At 42.7% G+C, this 25,486-nt stretch overlaps 1 protein-coding gene across 4 annotated transcripts in view; it reads right to left on the reverse strand.

Moving 5' to 3' along the window:
* The window catches only part of PLXNA3 (plexin A3), a 96,838-nt gene that overhangs the window by 20,162 nt on the left and 51,190 nt on the right, over positions 1–25,486 (reverse strand). For all 4 annotated transcript variants that reach the window (XM_070741331.1, XM_070741335.1, XM_070741333.1 and 1 more), the window contains exons 13-22: positions 19,676–19,772; positions 16,914–17,104; positions 14,302–14,447; positions 9,979–10,099; positions 9,650–9,786; positions 8,654–8,827; positions 7,294–7,387; positions 5,705–5,944; positions 3,023–3,166; positions 635–869 (exon numbers count right to left, since the gene is read on the reverse strand). In XM_070741331.1, coding sequence (XP_070597432.1) covers positions 635–869; positions 3,023–3,166; positions 5,705–5,944; positions 7,294–7,387; positions 8,654–8,827; positions 9,650–9,786; positions 9,979–10,099; positions 14,302–14,447; positions 16,914–17,104; positions 19,676–19,772 — 1,579 coding nt within the window. The remainder of the gene's footprint in view (positions 1–634; positions 870–3,022; positions 3,167–5,704; positions 5,945–7,293; positions 7,388–8,653; positions 8,828–9,649; positions 9,787–9,978; positions 10,100–14,301; positions 14,448–16,913; positions 17,105–19,675; positions 19,773–25,486) is intronic.

Consider the following 25,486-nt stretch of genomic DNA (forward strand, 5'->3'; position numbering starts at 1 on the left):
ACACTGCAAAGAAATATATATATAGGTTTGCCTATATTCACTTTGTGAATCACACCTGGTGAATTTTGCTTACTGTTTAGTTTTGTGGGCTGTTCACTTTTGTTAGTGAATGTAAGGCACTGCCATACTGCAGAGAAAAGGATCTTGGATTGGATCTGTCCAATGTGTGATTCACAACTTGGACTGTTTCTTACGCACATGGAAATGCATATGCAAATGCATGGAAGTCAAGGTGCCCTCTCTTCCTCGCCAGTTTAGCTCTTGGGAGAGATGAAGAGGGACTGAAATGTTCTGAATTCTTCCACGACTTTGTGTCTGTACAAAATATGTTTTGATGTAAGAATGGGAAAACAAAGGATCCCTCTGCTCTATAAGAAGCAAACAAAACTAGCTGGGGGTGGGGGGATGGGGATAAGCCCTGGTGTTATATAGAGCTGGGGAAAATTCCAGATTTATTTACTATGATCTATGAGAACTGCATCTGTGAATATGACGTTAGTCAGAGCTGTATGCCAATGGAGACATTGATGAAATGCTTCAGCCTTGGAAACAAAGACAATGCCCCTCCCTCTTTCTCTGACCACTTCTTGACAGTTTTATAGCACTTCCTTCAATTTCCACTCCCAGTCAATACCTTCCTTGCATTCCAGAGCCACCCGTGACTCCAGGTTGTCCATCTGCAGCTGCAAGCGCTTCAGAGTACGGTCTGCATCCCGTGTCTTCCGTTTGTAGGCTACCAGCACCCCAATGATAGCTCCCAGAAGGAGGCTTCCTCCTGCCCCTAAGCCCACCAGAGCTGGCAAAGGCAAGGCTGCCTCAGGATAGATGTGAAGGGTGCCTGGAGAGAATGATAAACCTCCCACCAGGATCTGCAAAGAAAGGAAAACAATGCTGTTGGTTGGTTGGTTGGTTGGTTGGTTGGTTGGTTGGTTGGTTGGTTGGTTGGTTGGTTGGTTGGTTGGTTGGTTGGTGGTGGTTGGTTGGTTGGTTGGTTGGTTCAATCATTCATTCATTCATTCATTCATTTCCCTTCCTGTATTATCTTTATAAATAACGCAAGGCAACAAAATACCAAACATGCATTCTTTCTATTTCTACCACAACAACAACCCAGTGAGGTGAATTGGGCTGGGAAGGAATGACTGGCTTTCCATGAGAATCGTCTAACTGGGTAGAACTAAGGTCCCATTTTTATGCTTTGTTTCAAATTCTAGCGGTTGGCAGTGAGATACCCTCAAGCAGGTCATTTAGAGATCTTTCCTTCCTTCCTTCCTTCCTTCCTTCCTTCCTTCCTTCCTTCCTTCCTTCCTTCCTTCCTTCCTTCTCCTTCTTTCCTTCCTTCCTTCCTTCCTTCCTTCCTTCCCCTTCAGTTTTCAAGCAGCAACCAAGTCAGGAGTCAGTATCCACAATTTGGGTGCATACCTAAAGTTTCCCAATTACTGTTCATTGCCTGTTCACATAGGAGGACTTCCTTATGGAACCCTGCATCTTCTCCACATCCAAATGTTTCAAATACAGATGAATTTGTAGCTGGAAGATCATTTGCATTTGACAAAGCTGGACTTGATTAAAGTCATTTGTGTCAATTTTGAATCTAAACTGTATGTCTTGGGAACTTTTTCTTTCCCCAGAGATTTATCAGTTTTTTAAAAAAATCATACAAGTAGCCACAATAACTGACTGCTTTATTTGGTGACCATTTGAAGTTACAATAGTGTAATAAAACCAGCTTTGAAACCCATCCTTACAACTACAATTGAAGTCACAATTGTCTCAGCATCCTGTGTTCCCATGATCGCCATTCAGGCACTTTGCAACCAGTGCACATTTACAACCCAACAAGACCGGTCACTTCAGAGGATAATCAGAACTGCAGAAAAAAACAAATTGCTACCAATCTGCCTTCCATTGAGGACCTGTATACCGCACAAGTCAAAAAGAGGACCGTGAAAATATTTACTGAACCCTCATATCCTGGACATAAACTGTTTCAACTCCTACCCTCAAAACATCGCTACAGAGCATGCACACCAAGACAACTAGACACAAGAACAGTTTTTGTCTTAATGCCTTCACTCTGCTAAACAAATAATTCCCTCACTACTGTCACACTATTCACTAAGGCTGCATTACTATAACTATTTGTCTTCTCATCATTCCCATTACCCATCTCCTCCCACTTATGACTGTAGCTAGTTGCTTGTATCTTTCACAATTTATATTAATATTGTTTCCTGATTGCTTATTTGTACCCTATGACAATCATTAATTGTTGTACCTCATGATTCTTGACAAATGTATCTTTTCTTTTATGTACACCGAGAGCATATGCACTAAACCCATCTCTGTCGTCAGGCATGGGGCAATTGAGATATTTCCTTCCCCCTAGGTTTATAAAATTTATGCATGGTATGTCTGTATGTATGATTGGTTTCTTAAATTGGGGTTTTTTAATATTAGATTTGTTCATATTGTCTTTTTGCTGTTGTTAGCCGCCCCGAGTCTACGGAGAGGGGCGGCATACAAATCAATCAAAGAAAGAAAGAAAGAAAGAAAGAAGAAAGAAAGAAAGAAAGAAAGAAAGAAAGAAAGAAAGAAAGAAAGAAAGAAAGAAAGAAAGAAAGACAAATTCCTTGTGTGTCCAATCGCACTTGGTCAATAAAGATTTCTATTCTATTCTATTCCATTCTATTCTATTCTACCATTGCCGTGTCCCACGATCAAATTATCACTGTAAGTGTGCTTCACAACTGGCTTCCAACAAGCAGAGTTGGTGGAGAATGTGGAGGTGAAATCACAACTTGTGATCATGCGATTTCCCACCTAGGAACCAAGGTGCTTTAGCAACAGAGCTTCAGTTTCAGTTGTGGTCCCTAATTGAGGTCTACCTGCACTATGTAAAATGTCATCCACTAGACAAGTACGGATCTGCCTATGACATTAGTGATGCCCTCCAGAATTGAGGTGAATGGCTCAAGCCACTAAAGTCCCTTATTCAGCCCTGCCCCCAAATCAGATGTACCATGACTGGCTGCTCTCCAGTTTGGCTTGGCGAATCACACAACAATTGGGTTTCTGAGATGGTCAGGGTGCAAGGTTCTCCACCAATCAGCACTGTGTAGTTGAGTCGTGTACTGCCAGATACTGCAGGGATCAGATTCCGGCCCTGAGAAGAAAAATACAGGAAATATACAATTATACCTCCTTCAGTTTAGACCTTTAGTTTAGATCGAGATAATTTAATGTTTAGAAATCACTCAAAGACTAGGGCAATTTTTTTTTACTACTGGTTCTGTGGGTGTGGCTCGGGCATGGTGTGGCTTGTTGGGCGTGGCAGGGGAAGGATACTGCAAAATCCCCATTCCTTTCCCACTCTGGGGCCAGCCAGAAGGGGTATTTGCCAGTTCTCCGAACCACTCAAAGTTTCCACTACTGGTTGTCTGAACTACTCCAAATTTCCACTACTGGTTCTCCAGAACATGTCAGAAACTGTTGGACTTTACCCCTGGACTAGGGGGAGAAACTAGGGGAGAACAGGATTGTTTTATCATAAGTGCTGAAAGACAATATCAACACCCTCCTCCATTAAAACCACTTTATATTCTGGTGATATTGTTAAGAATCTTTACAAATTAGCGCCTGAATTTGTATCCACATCTCCACCTGGCATCCCATTTTCCTTCTGTGCTATGTCTTTTACAGTAGCTGGCCCCTATGAGCAACCTTTTTTGAAAAAAAAATAGATTGTAAGACATTTAGGAAACTTTTATCCCCCCACTCCCCAGGTTCACAGTAAGGGACATACTCTTGCCCTTCCTGTAAGCCAGTGTTTCCCAACCTTGGCAACTTGAAGATATTTGGACTTCAACTCCCAGAATTCCCCAGCCAATTTGCTGGCTGGGGAATTCTGGGAGTTGAAATCCAAATATCTTCAAGTTGCCAAGGTTGGGAAACACTGCTGTAAGCCTTTTATTACATTCATAAGTCATTACGGTCATAAGTCAAGGCACAAAGAACACAGCATTTTTTTGTTGCATTTGTTAAGTGAACACCACACAATTGGCATTATTTTGCCAGAAACTGGAAGTAAATGCCAGAAACTTGTGTGCGTTAGAGGTTGGGGGAGAGGGAGACAGAAGACCAAATTCTTATCCTCTTCAGTCAACTTGTACTAGCTTCTAATTTTATTTTTTCCCAAAAATGTCTTTCTATACTGGCTTACAACACTTTATTTAACAGCTGTTCAATGTTACAACGGCATTGAATAAAGTGACTTAAGACCATTTTTCACAACTATAGCATCCCTATGTATCATGTGGCATCCCTATGATCATGTGATCAAAATTCAGATGCTTGGTGACTGCTTCATATTTATGACCGTGGAAATGTCCCAGGGTCATGTGATCATCTTTTGCAATCTTTTGACAAGCAGAGTCAACGAGGAAGCCAGATTCACTTAACAACTTGGTTAGCAACTTATCAACTGCAGCAATTCACTCAACAACGGTGGCAAGAGAGGTCATTAAATGAGGCTAAAATCACGGAACAAATGTTTTACTTAGCAACAGAAATTTTGGCTCAATTGGGATCGTAGGTCGAGGACTACTTGTAGTCACCACTCCTTTATGCAGCCAAAGCCCTAAAAGTTGCATTATATAAAAGGGAATAAACCACACAAAACATTAAAACTCATACTCAAGCCCCTTCCCCCCCCCACACACTAAGACATAACAAGAGACATAGTAGTCTATGACCCTCTGTTCGTTTTCACCTTATCTCAGACCAAAAAGATTGAGTGGTGGCACTCAGCCAGTTCAGGCTGGTTTGAGTGAACCAGTATGTCAGGCCGAAGCCGTCACTTGAGTTAGTTAAATTGTTGCGTGGCCCACCCTGCCCCTTCCAGGAGTCCCTAAGGGCCCCATTTTCGCTCCCAGGAGGCTGCAGAGAAGCCTCTTAGGCCCCAAAATGGAGTGCGGGGAGGGTGTTGTGCAGGTCCGTTTTTCCTCCCTGGGGGGTGCAGGAGGCAGAGTGCTGCCTGTCACAGCCCATGGCCACGCCCACCATGGCCACACCCACCCAACCGGTCATTAGGACAGAAAACCAATTGTTAAATTATTTGAATCCCACCACTAATTAATGCCTATAACGTTGCAGAAAATTATTTGTCACAAATGTGGCTTCCATCAAGCAGGTTCTATAAAGACTTGTATTTTAAAACACTGGGAGAGCCTCATTACAATTATACACTGCTCAAAAAAACAAAGGGAGCACTCAAATAACACAACCTAGATCTGAATGAATGGAATATTCTCATTCAATACTTTGTTCTGTACAAAATGGAATGTGCTGACAACATGTGAAATTGATTGTCAATCAGTGTTGCTTCCTAAGTGGACAGTTTGATTTCACAGACGTTTGATTTACTTTGATTTATACTGTGTTTTTAATTTAATTTTAAGTTAATTTATTAGATTTGTATGTCACCTCTCTCCGAAGACTCGGGGCAGCTCACAACAACAAGTACAGTAAACAATTATACAAATCCAATTAATAAAAGTAGAATTAAAATCCCTTAATATTAAAAACAGTCAATACTACACATTCATACCATGCGATAGTCAGAAAGGAGGGGGGGAGTTTAAGTGTTCCCTTTATTTTTTTGAGCAGTATATTTTCAAAGCCCCAACACAGACTGTTTCAATACCTTGAGGACAACGTGCGATCCAGGTTTAATTTCTAATATGCCGCTAGGCCCAAAGGTCTCAAAGGTCGGGTCTGGATAGTATGTAAAAGCAGAACGGTTCAGGGTCCGAGTGGCAGCAACATCATCCAAGAGGAAGCCAAACTCGTCAGGGTGAGCACCTCCAAGAGGCAGTGCCTGTTCCTGAGGTATAATGCCCGGGGCCTTGCACAACATTATGGAGTCATTTAGCACTTGACAACTCTGCAGGGAAGCAAACCAGAAAAAACACACAAGCCCCACATTGGGCGTCCATCAGCTCTGTTAACCCTTCTAAGACCAGCTGTCAGACAAGAGCATAGCAGCTCTGTGCCTGTTCTTACGCAAAAAAAATAGACATAGTCATCTTTGCAATTGGATCTTTGTGTTGCTCTTAACTTTCAATTATACAATATGCATCTTTTCAAGGACTTGGGAAGAAAGGCATGTTCCCAGCAGTCCAATGCTCTGGGCATCCTGTATGTATTTTGCATTTGAAGTCTATTTAAGAATAACATTTACTTGCAGAACTAGGAATTCATGAACAATGACATGGTGGATGGGCTTCGGATTGTATATAATTCTGACTTTATATGTGCTCCATCCAATATTTTAGTACGGCCCATACTTCATGGATCACCTCAACATAATCAGTTAGATCCTTAAGGACCTGCCACATTCTTACATGAATTGCATCTTGGAAATATATTCTTTTTTCCCCCTTGGAATAAGACACCAATCTTATTCTTAGATCTTGTCGTTTTTTATTTCTTGTTTGTCCTTCAATGGAATTCTAAATGCATGGCAATGAGCTGGTAATAATTTTTGGTCAAGGCCATTTTCACTCACAAATAATCTATCAAAGACTACAAATTAAGAATATTGCTACAGTGCTTAGACTTATATAGCAATAGCACTTAGATGCCACTCTATACTGCTTTACAGTACTCTATGAAGAGTTTACATTGTCAGCATATTGCTCCCAACGATCTGGGACCTCATTTTACCAACCCCGGAAGGATGGAAAGCTGAATCAACCTTGAGCTGGTCAGTATCAAACTTCTGGATATGAGCAGACATAGCCTGCAATACTGTATTCTAACCATCATGCTATCATGGCTCATTGCAGGAGATTGCTTAAGTTAATTTTGATCTTAATTGCAGCTGGTTGTACACAATGGACAGGTAATGATTTTAAGTCAAGACCATTTTCACTCGTGAATAATCTGTCAGAGGCTATAAAATAAGAATGTACACTGCAGGGTCAACCTGTCTTCCATTTACCCTCCTTCTACTCAGCAATTCCCTAAGTTGAATTTGATTTTAACTGCAGTGGGTTGTACAGAAACCCAGGAGTACAAATTGCTCAGTACTGCAAAATGGCCTGATGTCTCATTGAGCCTTGGAATATTGTGATAAATATGGGCTCTGCAACTCTTCCCCTCCCCCACATATAACAAATTAATCTATAGTATTTCTGTAAAATGAGATTTTTCTCTCATTCTCTCCTTGTTCCTTATGCAAAGTTCTGAACTCCGATCCCACTAGGTTTTTATCTGCTGCAGAAGACTCACATTGATGGTTTCTATCCCACCATAAGCAGCCCGAACTCGTGGTTCCTGAATTGTTAAGAGGTGGGTCCCACTCACTGTGAGGCTGGTGCTACCACTGTAAAAAAAAGGGCAGAAAATATACCAAGGTTTTGGTGTGTAAACACTAAAGGGGAAAAATAGTCAGAGAAAAGGAACTAAGCATTCCCCCTTGAATACACAAGGCCAGATTTTTATGATGCTATCGCACCAGGGTTACTTCTATAAACATGGTACCTGGGAGACATTCAGATGCAGGATTCAAACTATACTTAGCAGAGCATAAATACAAGTTTAAAAGAAATATGCATCCAATAAAGTGAACAGGAAGAAAGTCTCTTCAACATTTGTCCTGCTTCCTACACATCATAATTCAATTTTCTCCAGAATACGACTTTCTTTGAAAGTTCAGATTTTTAGGTGATGGGGGGGGGGGGGGGAATAACAATGTTACATTCCACAAGTCATTAATAAATGCCCCTGCGCACATAGGCACACATGCATCCCTATGACATAAAATACAAAAATGCTCATATTTTTCAAATCATAGATGACCTTACCATTGCCAAGTAGTTTTTCCCACCAGCTTCATAAGTTGCATTTTGCATCTATAATAGCGGGCTATCTTTTTATGCATTGGTAATACCATTCTTGGCCTGTGTGCACAACTGCATATATTAAGATACCTGTGTGCACAACTGCATATATATATATATATTGTGTGTGTGTGTGTGTGTACACAAACAATGTATGTGTGGATATGAGTATCCATCTGCATTACCATGAACGTGAAACATTTACTCCAGTGAAATAAACTGGAAGATATAATTGAATGTTTTCCACATTGCCCTAAATGAATAAGCGAAGCGGGAGATTAATGGCTAAAAAACCCCAACCATGACTCATCTTTCAAGTGTAGAGAAGCAATCTGGGTCTTTCCAACAGGCCTGAAGGGTAAGGAGAGGCAAGAAATTATCAAGTTTCTTAAGAAAAAGAAACCAAAACCAAAGGACTCCTTCAGATCAGGGGTGATTCCTGGTAGATATGTGACTATGCTCATGTTGCTTTTCTTCCAGCAATACAGAAGTGGATTGCTAATGTCTTTTTCTATGATGGTTTGGACTTTCCAGACTAGCCTACAACCGGGGATTTCTCAGTCACCCTCTCTGCAAGTCTGACCCTGCTTAGCTCTTTCCAAGATCAGTTAGAGACTGCTCTGGGCTCCAGATGCTGTCGCAAAACTCCTGTTTAAAGGGATTTATTCAGGACAGAAATAACAGGAGCTCCCTGAAGAAACATGATAACGTTCTCCTATCAATACTATACCATAGGCATGGTCACTTACTTCGCAATACTCCAAGCAGGCTCTACAGCTGTGACCACTGGATCGGGGCTATAGCGGAAGAAGACCGTCCCATTGGTGCTGATGTTGGCACGGTCAATGCGAAGACTGAGGTTGGCAGGACCTGGGCCTAATGCCGAGGAGGGAGACAGGCAGACAATCTCCCCTGCACTGCGCCTTGGGAGGGCAAGGAAGAAGGGAGCATTATAGGTGTGACTCCTAATAATAGCCTTGACCGACCCCATAACAAAGCTGTAAAAGTCCACCTTGCACTTTTTGCGACAGTACACAGACCCCGCTATCACTGCTCCCCATTTCACACCAGGTGATCTCTATTTTCTGTCCCACTTAGATAATACCTAATCAGAGTTTCCTGTCTGAGCAGGGCTTGTATCTGCATCTCTCCCCACTTTGACACTTTTCCTACAATCCTAACTTCTAACCATAACCCTACACGGATTCTTAGACCATTTGCTCTCCAAGGAGACTGCCTATGAACATTAAGAGTCCCAAAGTAGATCTTCCTGTTGTGTTTTCTTGATATATTGAGCCATATCCCCTAATCCAGAGAACTTCAAACTTGGCAACTTTAAGACTTGTGGACTTCAACTCCCAGCTATGCTGGCTGGAGAATTCTGGCAGTTGAAGTCCACAAGTCTTAAAGTTGCCAAGTTTGGAGACCCTTGCCCTAATCCTTAGCTAGTATGGCTTTTTGATTAAAATTAAAGCTCCCGATTGACCAGTGCTGGTAGTAATACCATTGGGTCATACAGCCTGCTTAATTATGGCTTGTTGAATAAGCCATAGTGCCACAATTCATACAAAAATAGCTGCTCATAAACTATAATCTGCAAACCTGTGTCTAGATTTCATATATTGTATTGCATTAAACCGAAGATATATAAACCACAGCATTGCTAAACCCAAACACTGCAATCTTTTGTATTTTTCCAGTTTGATCAAAAATATCCAATCCTTCTATTGAAATCCGAATAATACCTGATTAGGCGACATGGTGCTCCTCGAATTGCAACTGTGACATTGCTGCCAGCATCCAGATGGTTTCCTAGGAGGCTGATTTTTGTCCCACCTGAGGTGGGACCTCGTTCGGGGTCAACCCCAAAAAAGCTGGGAGTCTACAGGGGACAAAAATCAGTAATGAATTGCCTGCTAAGATATACACGTCTCGTTCCCCAAGAAAACCAACCTATCTCCTGGGCATAACCCTCTTTACTTAATTTGACCTAATCTCTGGGAAATGTTGCTTGCATTATAAGCTATCGAGGACTATCCAAGTAATAATGACTGTAGCCCATAAATCTGCTTACCACAAAAGTGAAAGGAGTATCCGACTGGGTCCGGTAGTCTGCACTGCAGTCCCCTACGCAGAGCTCCACGGGACCTGGGGGAGGATCTGGCAAAAGTGAGGGCTCAAGTTCACACACCAGCCTAAGGGGAAGGGGTGAGATCTGTCAGAAGAGCCAAGGCCAATGCACCCAGCCCACCTTTCCCACAAGACCCTTTCTCTATCCACCATTCCTTCTTTCAGAATGGGAAACACTCTTGAGCGGGCTGGATGTACAGGGGACCTGATTTGTCCCATAGCAACTTTTGTAAGTCTTGATCGGCCCTAGGATTTCTCTCTTAATGTTGTGGGGGAATTCAGGAACAGCTGGTACCATTACTATTAGCAGAGGTGTCTAATATACCCTTTGACATCAGTGGCACAGAAAGAGAATGCCAGGCATACTCTCAGCTGAACCTACTATGCTCCTCACCCGACTCTATCAGAGGTTGGCACAAAAGAGGAGGCCCCCAAAGGCCTGCCTGTGATAGAGGGTGGATGGGATGGCACCCCACCTCTTACATCCCTTTGCACAGGGGGAATGGAATACTTTAGGCTATGAGATTTAGGTTAGGTTGGTTGAGGTCTCCAAGGAAGATAATGGGGTATGGGCAGTTGGTTGCCCACGTTAGTAATGTGGATAATTTGTTAGCATGTTCGATGCCGTAGTCCGGGGCTCTGTAGCAGAGTAAGAAGCGAATTGTGGTATTTAGGGATAAATCACAGACAATAGTTTCAGGTACCGATAAATCCTGTGCAACTTTGAGGATTTTTAGGTTCAGCGATTTTTTGTAGAATATAGCTACTCCACCTCCTCTGCGGGATTCACGGTCTGAGCGGAAAACATGGTAGTTTTTTGGTGTGATGGTGGAGTCTGGGTAGGAAGCATTTAGCCATGTTTCGCATATAAAAATTATATCAAAGTTGGAGGTGTCAAGTAGAAGGAGGAATTCAGATATCTTGTTGACTAAACTTCTAGCATTTAATAGTTTACATTTGAGATTGGTCTTGTGTTGGGGATTGGTTTTGGGGTGGTTAGAGGAAGTAAGGGGCACGCTTTCCTATTCTTGGTTTGAGGTGGTAGGGTTGTCCATTTGTTGTTGTGGGATGGTGGTCTGGCAGGTGTCAGTTTGATGTTGTGAGATGGTAGGTTGAAAGTTAGACCGGAAGATGTGGGGAGGATTATGGGTTTTGGGTTTGATGCTTTCCGTGCGGTACATGAGACCCTTCCTCCAAACAGCAGATCCTAAGGAGTGGGAAGCAAGGCTCATGAAAGAAGGCAAGGTACATATGTGTAAAGCAGCCAGGGACAATCCAAGATGGATAAAATACGAAGAGCCCCTCATAATTCCCCTAACATGCAGAGCCTATGATAGCAAAGAAGTTGGTTTGTTTTTCAAAATGAAGGGTGCAAATGGAAGTATGAGACAAATGCTCCTTTCCCTCAAAGGCCATAAATCAGTCGTTTTAACACTCTGTGTACCCATGTCTCCTTCTTCCCTATCTGCATCTACCTCCTCTGGGGGGCAAGAGGGAGAAATAGTACCTTGTGCATTTCAAGGACTGACTCCTCAAACAAACTCTGAGCCTCAATATGTGACACAGGGAGAAAAAAAATATCAAGGAATTAAATCAAGTCCTTTCAAAGATGTTGCAGATAAACTGAAAAAGGGACAGGTGAGTGCACAAATGCCAGCGACCGGTTGGGTCCCACAGAGTTGGCCTTCTCCGGGTCCCGTCGACTAAACAATGTCGGCTGGCGGGACCCAAGGGAAGAGCCTCCTCTGTGGTGGCCTCGACCCTCTGGAACCAGCTCCCACCTGAGATTAGAACTGCCCCCACCCTCCTTGCCTTTCGTAAACTCCTTAAAACCCACCTCTGCCGTCAGGCATGGGGGAACTGAGACATCTCCCTTTGCCTATGTAGTTTTATGTATGGTATGTTTGTGTGTATGCTTTTTAAATAATGGGTTTTTAGATTTTTAATATTAGATTTGTTATTGTACATTGTTTTATTGCTGCTGCGAGCCACCCTGAGTCTGCGGAGAGGGGCGGCATACAAATCTAATAAATAATAATAATAATAATAATAATAATAATAATAATAATAATAATAAAGATACAATGAATAAGAATGCAAGACAAGGCAAGTCTCCAATCCCAACCTCACCTCAACTGGCGAGCTAAAAGAAGCCACAATTTGCGGCTCAAAGAATTATATTCTTCCTTATGAAGCCAAAGCATATGGCGGCTTCCTCTTGCAGGCATTAAGAGGAAAAGAGCAAAATGGGTGTCGTCTCATCACGGAGACTGTCTCAATTATCCTTCTCGTGGTTCCAGTCTGCGTGCTCTAGCTAGGTAAAGCAGAACGCAAATGGTTTCCCCCACTCTGCAAAAGGACAATGCATTCGTACGGTGAACCAATTCCTACCATCTATTCGTCACAATCCTTGCTGTTTTAGATAGGTTTGATCATATTGCATGGTTGGGCAGGTCCAGCAGCCTCTTCCCACATCATTTAAGGTAATAAAACCTACCTGCCATTCCCAGTGCTGTTATAAGGCTCATTGAGGACCAAAAAAGGTATTACGCATAGATGTGCTTAACACACCCTGACGTTTTGCACGCTGGTTTTCAAATGTAAAAATCAGGAGTAAAACTGCAAATGGGGGTGGTGGTTTAATTTTGAAGAGAAAAGTTAAGGGTAAAGAATATATTAAGGTTCTCCATCCAGCACTTAACTTCAAATTTGATCCCTCTGAGCCAAATCTTGTTTTTTTTGGGGGGGAGGAAAAACTCAAGGAAATTATACACGCAAGACTGTTTGGCCTTAAGATAACATCCATAAAATGCTGTACACAAATTGAAGTACTAGGAACACTAAACGCCATCTATTACTGGTAGGTTCAACACTCCAATATTTCTCAGTCTATTTTGTGGCAGCTGCTGCAACAGGTTCTTATGAAATGTTAGCCAAAAGGCGCTATATCAAGTCCAGGAACAAAGCAGACTTTGCTAACAGTCTTCAGCCTTGACTATAGTGAAGAAGCTGAAATACAGTGATACAGTAATACCTCATGATACGAACTTAATTGGTGCAAGGAGGAGGTTCGTAAGACGAAAGGTTCGTAAGACGAAACATTGTTTCCCATAGGAAACAATGTAAAGTAAATTAATCCGTGCAACCAAACCCCCCCCCCCCCCGCAAAAAACCGGCTTTCCGCAACTGCTGGGAAGCCACGCGGCTGTTTTAAAAGGTGACAGCCGGCCTGGGGGGCTTCCCAGCACACACACCCCGAACCTCTCCTCTTCCCAGTTTGCTCTCCATGTGTCCCCAACCTTTCACGGAGGGTTTTCCACCTCTCCTCTTCCCAGTTTGCTCTCCATGTGTCCTCAACCTTTCACGGAGGGTTTTCCAGGTTGGGGACACATGGAGAGCAAACTGGGAAGAGGAGAGGTGGAAAACCCTCCGTGAAAGGTTGGGGACACATGGAGAGCAAACTGGGAAGAGGAGAGGTGGAAAACCCTCCGTGAAAGGTCCACATTTCGGCCGACCAGGAAGGACAGGTCCGTGATGTCAAAGCTCCTCCCCTGGAATTCCCTATTGGGATTCCCCACCTCTGTTTGAGCCTCCCGACCGGCTGACAGCTCCGCGGCTCTTCTGCGAAGGTGACAGCTGGGCGGCTGTGCTTCTCGGCGGCCTCCCGAACCTGAACTTTTGCCGAACTTCCGGGTTCGGCATTTGAGAGAACGCCAAGAAGCCCCCCGGCTGTTTCAGAAGGTGACAGACGGGCGGCAGCGCTTCACAGCAGCCTCCCAACCCTGAACCCGAACGTTTGCCGAACTTCTGGGTTTGGCGTTCGTCACGGCGGGTTCGTAAGGCGAAAAAAGTCCATAAGAAGAGGCAAAAAAATTCCGAACCCTGGGTTCATATCTCGAAAAGTTCGTATGACGAGGGGTTCGTATCACGAGGTACTACTGTATAACATCCAGGAGTAGATTTTTGCAGCCTTCTTCGGCAGAATAAAGAGCAATGAAAGAGGAAATGGGAAGCAGGAGATTTTTTCACATAATAACATGTTATTATTACAAATTACAAATAAACTCAGGTTCCATCCATCTGAAGAAAGCACTCCCTATTCCACCATGGCCCATGAAACTGTGCTGATAGGCTGTACAGGAGTAGCAAATCATACTCTACCAACAGATGATGTAGTGGTTCCTCTGTGGATTCCCTTGTTCTGTTCTTAGACTGCTCCCAGGTTTTACTCTACAAACTTCTTTTCCCCCACCCAATTTTCACCTACCTCTCAGCACTGATGTATTCTGCAGGGAGAGAGCTACACCGGACACCTGCCACCCGCACGCCGACCTCATAGAAATGAAGCCCTAGGTTTTCACCCCAAACAGTCACCCGAGTCCCACCTTCCTTGGGGCCAGTCAGTGGCAATACCTGCAGAAAGAAGGAGATGAAACTGTGAGAGAAAGAAAAAGCATTTGCTGTGGGAAATAAGGCGTTCACAAAGAGTCTTGGAAATCTTCCTTCCTTCCTTCTTTCCCTTTTCTCTCTTTCCTTCCTTCCTTTGCTTTCTTTCTTCTTTCCTTCCTTCCTTTCCTCCCTCTCTTCGTTCCTTCCTTCTATCTTTCCTTTTTCTCTCTTTCCTTCCTTCCTTTGCTTTCTTTTTTCCTTCCCTCCTTCCTTCTTCTCTCTTTCCTTCCTTCCTTCCTTTGCTTTCTTTCTTCTTTACTTCCTTCCATTCCTCCCTCTCTTCCTTCCTTCCTTCTTTCCTTTCTTTCTTTCCTTCCTTCCTTCTTTCCTTTTTCTCTCTTTCCTTCCTTCCTTTGCTTTCTTTCTTCTTTCCTTCCTTCCTTTCCTCCCTCTCTTCCTTCTCTCTTTCCTTTCTTTCTTGCATCCATCCATCCATCCATCCATCTATCCGGGATACAAGACAAGATTCTGACATTCATAAAAATCTCACTGAAAGTATCCCTAAAGAAATCACCCAAATTAGGAAGTAGCTGATATAATCAATTGCTGTATTCATTATGAGCATGATCAGAGTGGAACTGGGCTTACTATTAGCCTCCCAAACACTGAAAGACTACACCAGTGTTTCCCAACCTTTTTTGAGCCGCAGCACATTATTCATATTTTCAAAATCCTGGGGAACACTGAAAGGGGGGGGCACTAAAAAAAGTTTGGACAAAAAAAATATCTCTTCCTCCATTTCGCTCTATTTCTCCCTCCCTATTTCTCTCTCCTCCTTCCTTCCCTTCTTTCTCTCTCTCCATCCCTCTTTCTTTCTTCCTCCCTTTTTTGCTCTCTTTCGCTCTCCCTCCTTCCCTCCCTCTGTCTTTCTCTCTCCCTTGCTCTCTCTGCCTCTCTTGCTATCTCTTTCATTCTCTCTCTTTCTCTGTCTCTCTTGCTATCTCTTTCTTTCTCTCTCTCTCTTTCTCTGTCTCTCTCTCTCTGTCTCTCTTGCTATGTCTCTTTCTTTCTTTCTCTGTTTCTCTTGCTATCTCTTTCTTTCTTTCTCTCTCTTTCTCTGTCTCTCTTGCTATCTCTTTCTTTCTCTCTTTTTTTCTCTGTCTCTCTTTCTCTCTCTCTCTCTGTCTCTCTTGCTATGTCTCTTTCTTTCTCTCTCTCTCTGTCTCTCTCTCTCTTTCTACCACGCCGACAACAGCGGCATCAGGCAGTAGCCAAGGGTGGTGGCAGAGCGGCTGACTGCGAGCGGGAGCCCTGACAGCGGCAGCTGGACGTGCTGCTGGACGCCGTATATGCTGGCGCTGCACTGGGCATGGGCGTGGGGATGGCACCTCTGGCCCAGCCAGCGAGCCAGTGCCAGCCCCGCAGCGCCAGCATGTACGTCTCCAGCAGCACGTCCAACTGCCACCGTCGGTGCCTCCACCCTGGAGCTCCCTCTCGCCGCCGCCATCTCCCCGCGACTGCCTGGGGCCGCTGCAGCCGGCACCCTCCCACTCCCACCGCCAGTGCCCTCCCGCCGGGCCCCAAAGGACAGTTGCCGCCGACGCCAGGGAAGCTCCAGCTGGGCGGGGCGCTGCCGGTGCCTCCGACCTGGAGCTCCCACTCGCAGCTGTCCCCCGGCTACTGCCCGATGCCGCTGTTTCCGGCGCTCTCCTGCTGGGCCCCAAAGAAGGAAGGCGGGGAAAAGGAGAGCTTCATTCTTCGCGCCTCCTTTTTCCCACCTTCCTTCTTTGGGGCCCAGCAGGAGAGCGCCGGAAACAGTGGCATCGGGCAGTAGCCGGGGGACAGCTGCGAGTGGGAGCTCCAGGTCGGAGGCACCGGCACTGGCAGCGCCCCGCCCAGCTGGAGCTTCCCTAGGAGCTTCGCGGCACACTTGACCGTGTCTCGCGGCACACTAGTGTGCCTTGGCACACCGGTTGGGAAACGCTGGACTACACCCAATATGTGTAAGCTTGAAGTATACCACAAAATGGTAGTGGATGCCAGTGCAAACAGGACTTTTGGTGAACAGAAGTGATGGCAAAGTGGGGATGGTCTCTCACATTTCCATAGTTTATAGGTTCTCCTCATTACATTTCATGTCAAGATTATAAAGGCAAAGCTGCCAATTCAAAGAAACAGTTGCACCTTTTACTGATTTTTTTTTAGTTTAGATGGGTTCTTTGCCTGGGGGAAAGGACCCCGGTGTTATTCATGGTTCTATCATTTTAATCAGCTATGAACCATCCTAATTTTTAATTAAAGGATGTGGAAAGTCCGCGTTCCCCATTCTGTAACTTGCTAGATGTACTGCATTACAAATCCCATCATTCACCATTCAACATGTATCACAAATACGCCTGCTAAGGGGATGATACTGGCTGAGACAAATGGAGTTATATATTTCCTAAAGAACATAGGTAGAATGTGAAGATTTGCTGATAGGCTTCTTACCTGTGTAATACGAGGGTGAGTACAACGAGCCCCACGCCGACCAGGCGGCACCCAATTTTGTCTGGACACTGGACAGTGAGGTCGCAAAAGGCAACGGCGTTCAGGTACACACCAACCACACTCATAACGTGGATCTGATTTGAGGCACAACCCACAGCTAGAACGCTGGGCTGAACATTTGTACAAGAGAGCTAAGGAAAATTGGGGAGGAAATAGAGATAAAATAATAAAAAATCTGCAGATAGCCTGGCACCAGCTGCTACCTAATAATTATCCTATCATCATTGCTATACCGATCCTATTGAAGACTGAGGTGCTGAGATAACTTCTAAGATAACCAAGTGACTATTCGCATGTTCAGTTTTCAGATTAACTTGTCTTTTGAATGCATCCAGGTTGGTATTCACTGTGGCAGAACGAACTGGAGTTGTGCAGGAGAATGAAGCGATCCCATTTTGAACTGCATCGTATGGGGACAGATGGATTTGTCTTACTGAAGTGGCTGGACATATTGAGAGAGGGGAAAGTTTAAGATACAGTGGTACCTCATCTTACGAACGCCTCTTCTAACGAACTTTTCAAGATACGAACCTGGTGTTTAAGATTTTTTTGCCTCTTCTTCCGAACTATTTTCACCTTACGAACCCAAGCCGCTGCTGCTGGGATGAAGGGGTTTCTTTTTTTCCCCCTTTTTTGAAAAAAGAAAAGGGAGGGGCAGCTTGGAGGGGAAAGACTGCATTTTAAAAACTAGGAGAACAGCGTGCTTACAGGCACTGAAAGAGTGTCTTTTGAAGAAAGAAAAGGGAGGGGCGGCTTGGAGGAGGAAAGACTGCAGAGAACAGCGTGCTTGCAGAGGCACTGAAAGAGTGTCTTTTGAAGAAAGAAAAGGGAGGGGCAGCTTGGAGGAGGAAAGACTGCAGAGAACAGCGTGCTTGCAGAGGCACTGAAAGAGTGTCTTTTGAAGAAAGAAAAGGGAGGGGCAGCTTGGAGGAGGAAAGACTGCAGAAAACAGCGTGCTTGCAGAGGCACTGAAAGAGTGTCTTTTGAAGAAAGAAAAGGGAGGGGCGGCTTGGAGGGGGAAAGACTGCATTTTAAAAACTAGGAGAACAGCGTGCTTGTAGGCACTGAAAGAGTGTCTTTTGAAGAAAGAAAAGGGAGGGGCAGCTTGGAGGAGGAAATCTTTGCAGAGAACAGCGTGCTTGCAGAGGCACTGAAAGAGTGTCTTTTGAAGAAAGAAAAGGGAGGGGCGCCCCCCCTTGCCTTTCTTCCTTCCCACTCACCCTTTAGCCTAGCCTTGCTTCTTCCACCCGCCCCCTTTAGCTGCTCCTCCCTGCCCTCTGTTCGCCTCCCTTTTAAAGTTTGGGATTTTCCTGAAGGATTTGCACGCATTATTTGCTTTACATTGATTCCTATGGGAAACATTGCTTCGTCTTACAAACTTTTCACCTTACGAACCTCCTCCTGGAACCAATTAAGTTCGTATCATGAAGTACCACTGTATTTCTATGTGAGGACAGAAAGCCGCTCCACACCTCTATTGTCCTCTGCAGCCGACTGAGCTCAGTGATACAGGTGGTTTTCAGTTCAAAAACATTAATCCAAAGTGATCCAAATAGAATAAAAATAATAATTCAAAAACTGATTTTGCCTGTGTGTGTGTGTCAATAAAATGGTGCAGAACCTGTCATTTCCCCTCTTGCAGAAAATGCTTGCATCATCTCTCCGCCATGGGCATCAGTCACAAGCTGATCCTTTTAGCAGAATGCTGACTTGATTTAGCAGGTTGAAATTGACAAAGAGTTTTATTTCTACTTTCTCTTTGGCAGGAAACAAGCTGCTTGCCAAACCCTAAGCAGCTGCTGGAATTATTATTATTTTTTCTTTCCCTGAGAGAGGTGGAATTTTGGTTACTTCCCCCAAAAGGAAATGGAGAGAGCAGCAAAATAGATAGACATATTACTGTAATTCCTGTAGTCTAAAAAGTAGGCATTTTTGCTTTGAACTTGTAACCCCCTCTCCTTCACTTCAGCTGCCACCTTTGCTATATTAAGAAAAGTGTCTGGCTGCAGAATTGATGACCTGTTATCATGCCACCTTCATTGCTCAGCATAGCATTTTTAATCTAGGATGAATGATGGCTTGGTAGCTAAGCAGTTCATCCTGTTAGAAGTGTTCATATTTTTCCTCCCAAACAACCAATGCAAAAAGCCTATACCGAAAATGTGTGTGTGTGGGAGAAAGGGGGGAGAGTGGGGGGGAGAAACAGGCAAGGGATATACTTTCATTTATTTTTGTATGGTAAAAATGATGATATTTTCCCCCTCTGTTGCTCCAGTTATTTTCATAGGGCAACAATTGAAGAGCTCCCCTCCCTCCCCCAGATTCCTATTGGTCAACTGAAAATATAGCACTAATGGTCTTACTGTGTTTTTGGTACTGCAAGATCAACAAGGGAAACTAAGATAGGCAAATCTGTTTCAAACTTTTTTTAAGAGAGAAATTGGGCCACAGAAACAATGAAACATGAGACAATGAGAACCCTTAGTCTTTGCTTTAAATAGCAGAACATTCTCGACTTGCAGAATTCTTCTGACACATTAAATCCCTGGTATTATTTCATTAGGCTACATATAATAATTTTTCAAAAAAGAATTCCAGGGAACTAGTAAACCAAAATCGATTAGTACCAGCTTTACAGTGATAAACTAAGAGGAATTGTGTGTCCTTAAAACCTACACACATTTGATACCCAAAGCTGGTACCTTTGAATCCTGGTGGCTTGTCAATGGCAAAATCTCCATCCCAAATGACATCAAAGTCCAGAGGGAGTTCACCCAACTCCTCACCATCATACCAATACTGAAAAAAAAAATAGATGGATAACAAATTATGGAGAGGAAAAGGTAAAATACTGACCTGTAATTACTGGGAACCCAGTAATTGGGTTTCCCTATTGGGGAAACAGCAAGAAAAGCATTAAAAACAGGATTCCTCAGAGCAGAACAAACATTTAAGCATCCCTTCACCTAAATTGATTCAGCTCTTTGTCTGGGTCATAGATGAGAAAGAGCTACAGTATTTGGTAATTGATTCAATTGGGGAATAAGCAAATTGCTTCATAGTTATGAACTTCTTTACCACTACATATTCAATGTCTTTATTCCTGGTTTATTTATTCCTGCATTATTAGCCTGTTAGGAGGCCTCTGCAGGGACAAACCCACAGTTGCTAAGAGAAATAGTGGAGTTTCTATGTCCCATTTATTATATACTCATATATTGCACACATGGCTAGGTTGTGTGTAGATGGCTGTTCCCAGTGCTATTAATAGATAAGATGAAAGCAAAAGAAAAGTAAAAGCAGTCTTTTACTCTCAGGAGTCCTAAGGAACATGGTTTACAAACTGTGGCTTGTAAAGAAGAATGCTCTTCAGGTTTGTAGCCTAATTAAAAGCTTGGACTGAAATAACACAAAAAGAATAAATGGAGAAATGTCTGGCTTTTCCTTATCAAATATATTTTTCTATGATGGGTGGTTAGTGCTACAAACAACACGTTTATTAATGGCAGCTTAAAACTTTTGGAATCGATCATCTATGTCTAGAAAATATTCAGCAAGTTCTAGCAGCCCAAATAAAATATGATTTCAGCCTGGTTTCTTCACCCCTATGGACTATTTCAAAATGATTATAGAATTCAACTGAGGGTGGAAAACCCTGAATTATATAGAATAGGTATTTCCCTTGTTATAAACTAACCTTCTTTAACCTGGTACTCAATATGTATATTCTATCAGTGTCACATCTGGACAGTCCAGAGTAAAAAGATATAGTTGTTCTATAGTGTAGAATTCATAATTACTATTCTAATTATTTCCCAACATTCCCCAACATTGTCCTGCATTTTTGACTGATGCTCCATATACAATTGATATTTTGCTGACTATGATCTACAGTATATGAATATGATCTAACTTCTGCTATCTTCTTCCCCTAATTGAAAATCAATAATGCCGCCAATGCAGGGATCTTTAAATGAGTATTAAGAATAAAAACACATTTGTGTCCTGGGCCTGTATAGGAAAAGGCTTCTTTCAAACCACTTATTATATAAAACTACGGTAGTTTAGTTTAATTTAGTTTAGTTTAATCAGATTTGTATGCCGCCCCTCTCCGCAGACTCGGTCAGAGTTGCTGGTCAGAGTTCCAGATACAGTATATAAAAGAGATGTCTGCTTCTCAATACAGTACTGTACTTTGCATGTATATTAATACAAAGCACTGTCAGACATTTTGTTTCTTGATCAACAGATTTTGGATTTTTGTTGATGTACCTCTCTCACTTTCTTTATGCCTGGTCATTTGGAATTACGTTGCAACATCTGAACCCTCCAATGTCTACGTATACTCTTTCACATTATTAATGCATGTTAAAAGTAAACAGAACAAGTGCCAGCAACAAATCTCTAATATTTATGCCCATCTAATGCAAAAGGAAAGCTTTCAATCTTTATTTAAGGCAAACAGAATCCTACATCCCATCAGTATTCTAATATTAATTAATAAATAAATGTGCAGAAATATTTACTAAGCACTTACAGAGATTGGAATGCAAGAAAAAGATTTGGCTTCCCAGTACCATCCTCAAAATGTCAGAACGCATTATCCCAGACTACAGAATCATTAACTAAAGCAACACTAGTACCACATTCCTAGTGATTAGATACTGCAGGATTCATTTTACCAAAAGTTCATTGATCCATATGTCAAGAACAAGTGAACCACAATAAAGTGCTTATTGGGAGAGCAGCTTAAACAAGTGAGCCAAACTACATCGTGGTACAAGAATTTCACATGTAAAAAAAAGAGTGACACAATTACTATAATATACTTGTTAAAGAGAGCTATTGAGAAAAGGAAAGAAAAAAGACATTTATCTTCCTGTTGCAATTAAAGGAAGTTTACAAAATCATATTCAGGCACTATCTTTTTAGCCTTCTCCCCTCCCTATTCAGAATGTTAGAGAATTGATCAAACATTTTGACATATTTCAGTATATATATACAAAAATACACACACACACCACACCACACATACACATTCAGATTGAATCTAAATTCTCATACTATTTACTGATGAACCTCCAGATCCAAGCACTTCTGATATTTTTTTAACCATGTACATTATTACTATTATTATTATTATTATTATTATTATTATTATTATTATATGATGATGAAGAAATCTTGTGGGACTTTCGAATGCAGACCGATTGTCACTTGGAACACATGAGAGATATCATGATTGTTGAGGGCCGATGCATACAGTTTATTGATATCGTTGCACCAGTTCTGTAATTCATTTGTTTAATAATCTCTTCCTGATTCTTAGCTTGTTTTTCAACCTTCTGAATTCTTTCGGTATTCACGTCAGCCTCTTTCTTAACTAATTTTACATCTGAAGCAAGATTTCACAGTGCTGACTCCACTGTGATAAATCTTTGCTCAAATCCTGAAACAATTTCTAACAGTTTATCTAACTTTGATTCGAATTTCCCGAGGCTCAACTCGCCACCTTCCGCCATTTTAAAGTTTATTGTACTCACTTCGTAATAGTGAAAAGAAATCTCCATCTTTGCTTGAAACCATAAATCTTTAGATTCTCTTTGAACATCTGTAAATACTCTACTCCCTGTTTTTCTTCAAGAAGGATTTACAGTATTTTGAGAGAGAAATTCCCCTTTACATAATAAATTACATCGGAGCTTGAGGTAGGGCGTCTAGAAAAACCTTTGATGCATGCGCAATCTGGAGGACCGTCAAAGGAGAAGAAATTTACGTCTGCGTGGGTTTAGATCAGACTTTGCTTCAGGCTCGAATTTAAATGAAGCAATAACTGGTTGGATGAATAAGCAAGGTGCCCAAGTTGGTTCTGATGATATTATATGTGTCCATTGGGCTGCCCCACGTAGAGAGGCAAAAAGACATTGTTATGGCTTTGGCAAGTGAGAAAAAAGCTGAGATCATCTACAAGTTTTTGAAAAGTTGTGCCAGCCTTAAACAAGATGGAAATGAGATAAGAGTTCTGAGAGATCTCTGTTGTGAAATTTTGAGAGCGAGAGCTGCCTTATGCCCAATTTCAAGCCGTTAATATCAAAGTGGAAAAAGGTTTACTTGGGGGTTTCCAGCTGCCATTTTGGTGTTCCAAGAAAATAAGATGTACAGGGCACATTCACTGGAAGAGGGAAAGGCATTATTGGATCAACTGGGAATAGGGTTTGAAGAAAGCGAAATACAAGGAGCATTGGGTGAGACAAAAGAAAGGAGAAGAAGATCTTTTCAGCAGTCGTAGTACTCCAGGCGAGGAGGAAAGACAAAGAGAGGAGCAGCTGAAGGAGTTAACTGGACGGGTGGAGGCCATCAGAAGGGAGCAGAGGAAAACAAGAGCTCGGCGTGAGAAGAAAGCGAAAAAGCGTCTTTGTCACCCTCCCCCCCTTTAAGAGATGTTTTTGGAATGTAGTGTATCTGTTATTCTTGTTGGGGGGGAAGGGAAAATGGTAAAGGAAGTTAAAAAAAAGTTAAGGAAGTTAAAGAAGGAATTATCTAAATGGATAAGGGAGGGTGGGAGGGGAATTTTTCTCTTTAATTACATTTAAAAGTGGTTGAAAGTGGAGCTCAGTAGTGTGGGAACGCAATCAAGAGAATATGCCTCATAACTGGACAAGGGTTTTTCTTGTCCTCCCCCCTTTTGGTTGGGGGAGCACGTGGGGAGGCACATTGAGGGTGTGTGTGACAGGGGTAAGGAAGGGGGGGGGGAATTAAACCAAGAGCAAAACAAGAGGGTGAAAGGGTTATTTTGGTATATTATGATTGAGCGTAATATAATGGTTTTAAATGTGAATGGTTTGGGATCGGATTTGAAACGTTTCAGGATATTGAGGATGGCTAAGCAACATAAGGTGGACATTATGATTTTGAGAGAAACACATAAAAGACGGGGAGGAAGGGATAAATTGATTAATGATAGAAATTGGAAATGGGTATATGAATCTCGAGGAATGCAAAATAGTAGAGGTACGGCGATTCTTATTCATCAGAGGGTTCCTTTCAAAGAGGTTGGAGTTCAGAAAGATAGAGAAGGGAGGTGGTTATTTGTTAAAGGGAAAATTAATCAAAAGAAGTTGACATTAGCAGCAATTTACGAAAACAAAACAATTTATAATAAGTACTAAGAGGAGGTTAGATAACTTTGTGGAGGGCTCAACTTTTTTGGCAGGAGATTTTAATATGCAATTAATAAATGGGATTGGAAACAGTAGGACATTACATTTAAATAGACTTAATATGGTGGATCTACATGCAGATATTCCAAATAGAAGTACATATTATTCAGCAAGATATCATGCATTTAGTTGCATTGATTATATATTAATGAATAGGGGGCAATATAGAGTTTAAAAAGTAGATATTAAAAGTATTTTGTTATCAGACCATGCCCCGCTATTGGTAGAATTGGAAATAGGTCAAGAATGCAAGCAAAGAATTCACTAGTAACTGCTAGTGAACAAGATAAAGATAAATTGCAGACAAGAGTTATGTGAATATTTTAGAATTAATGACGTGAGTGATATTAAACAATCAATTGTGTGGGATGCATGTAAGGCCTATATGAGGGGACAATGTATATGTATGGAAGCAGATATTAGGAAGAGGTGGGTTAGAGAAAGGGAAATGAAGATAAGGGAAATAGATTTAATACAAGAGCAGATAAGATTACCGTATTTTTCGCTCTATAAGACGCACCTGCTGATAAGACGCACCTAGATTTTAGAGGAGGAAAATAGAAAAAAAATATTTTGAGCCAAAAAGTAGGCTAAAATATTTATTACAATAACACTGCCCTAGGGGAATTGGGAAAATATACAAAAAAGCAACAACAAATAAATAGCTCTAAATATTTTAGAATCCAAAGAAAGGAGAAGGCTGCATTCTCCTCGGAGAGCGTTAGCTTTACGGGCTAATCTCCCAAATACGTCGTGGGAGGGGGAAGAGGAGGCATAATAGGTGGGGGGCTGGGCTGCTGGTGACCGAAGCCTGGATACTCTCTCGTTCAGGCTCTGCTTGGCTGCGGTGGCCAAGCTTGGGAAGCGGGAAAGCCAAGAGCGCCCAGCCATGAGGAGTGCGGGAAGGGAAAGTTAATAAGGTTACCCAAAACAACTGAAGTGAGAACGGCAGCAGCTGTTGTCGCTTCCCCTTGGCTGCCGCATCTCTCCGCCGACCGGCTGCGAGCGACTGGCTGGGTTTTGGGTCTTCGAGACCTCCCCGCTGCCTGGGAAAGCGTTTTTCAAATGCGCTGCTTTCCCAGGCAGCCGGCTTGCTGGCCGAGGAAGCAAGCGATCCGGGACTGTGTGGCTTTGCGCCTTGAGGACAACAACGGCGCCCCACCACCCGTTCCTGCAGACGCGGCGACGTATGCGCCGCTGCCTTGCGCCTCATTTCCTCTTCCCGCCGCCGCATTCGGAGCCCGAGAGGGGGAAAGAGAAGAATGGAGAGAAAGCCGCGCGCCGGAGGCGGAC

Source organism: Erythrolamprus reginae, chromosome 2 (genome assembly GCF_031021105.1).
Source record: "Erythrolamprus reginae isolate rEryReg1 chromosome 2, rEryReg1.hap1, whole genome shotgun sequence".
NCBI lineage: Eukaryota > Metazoa > Chordata > Lepidosauria > Squamata > Dipsadidae > Erythrolamprus > Erythrolamprus reginae.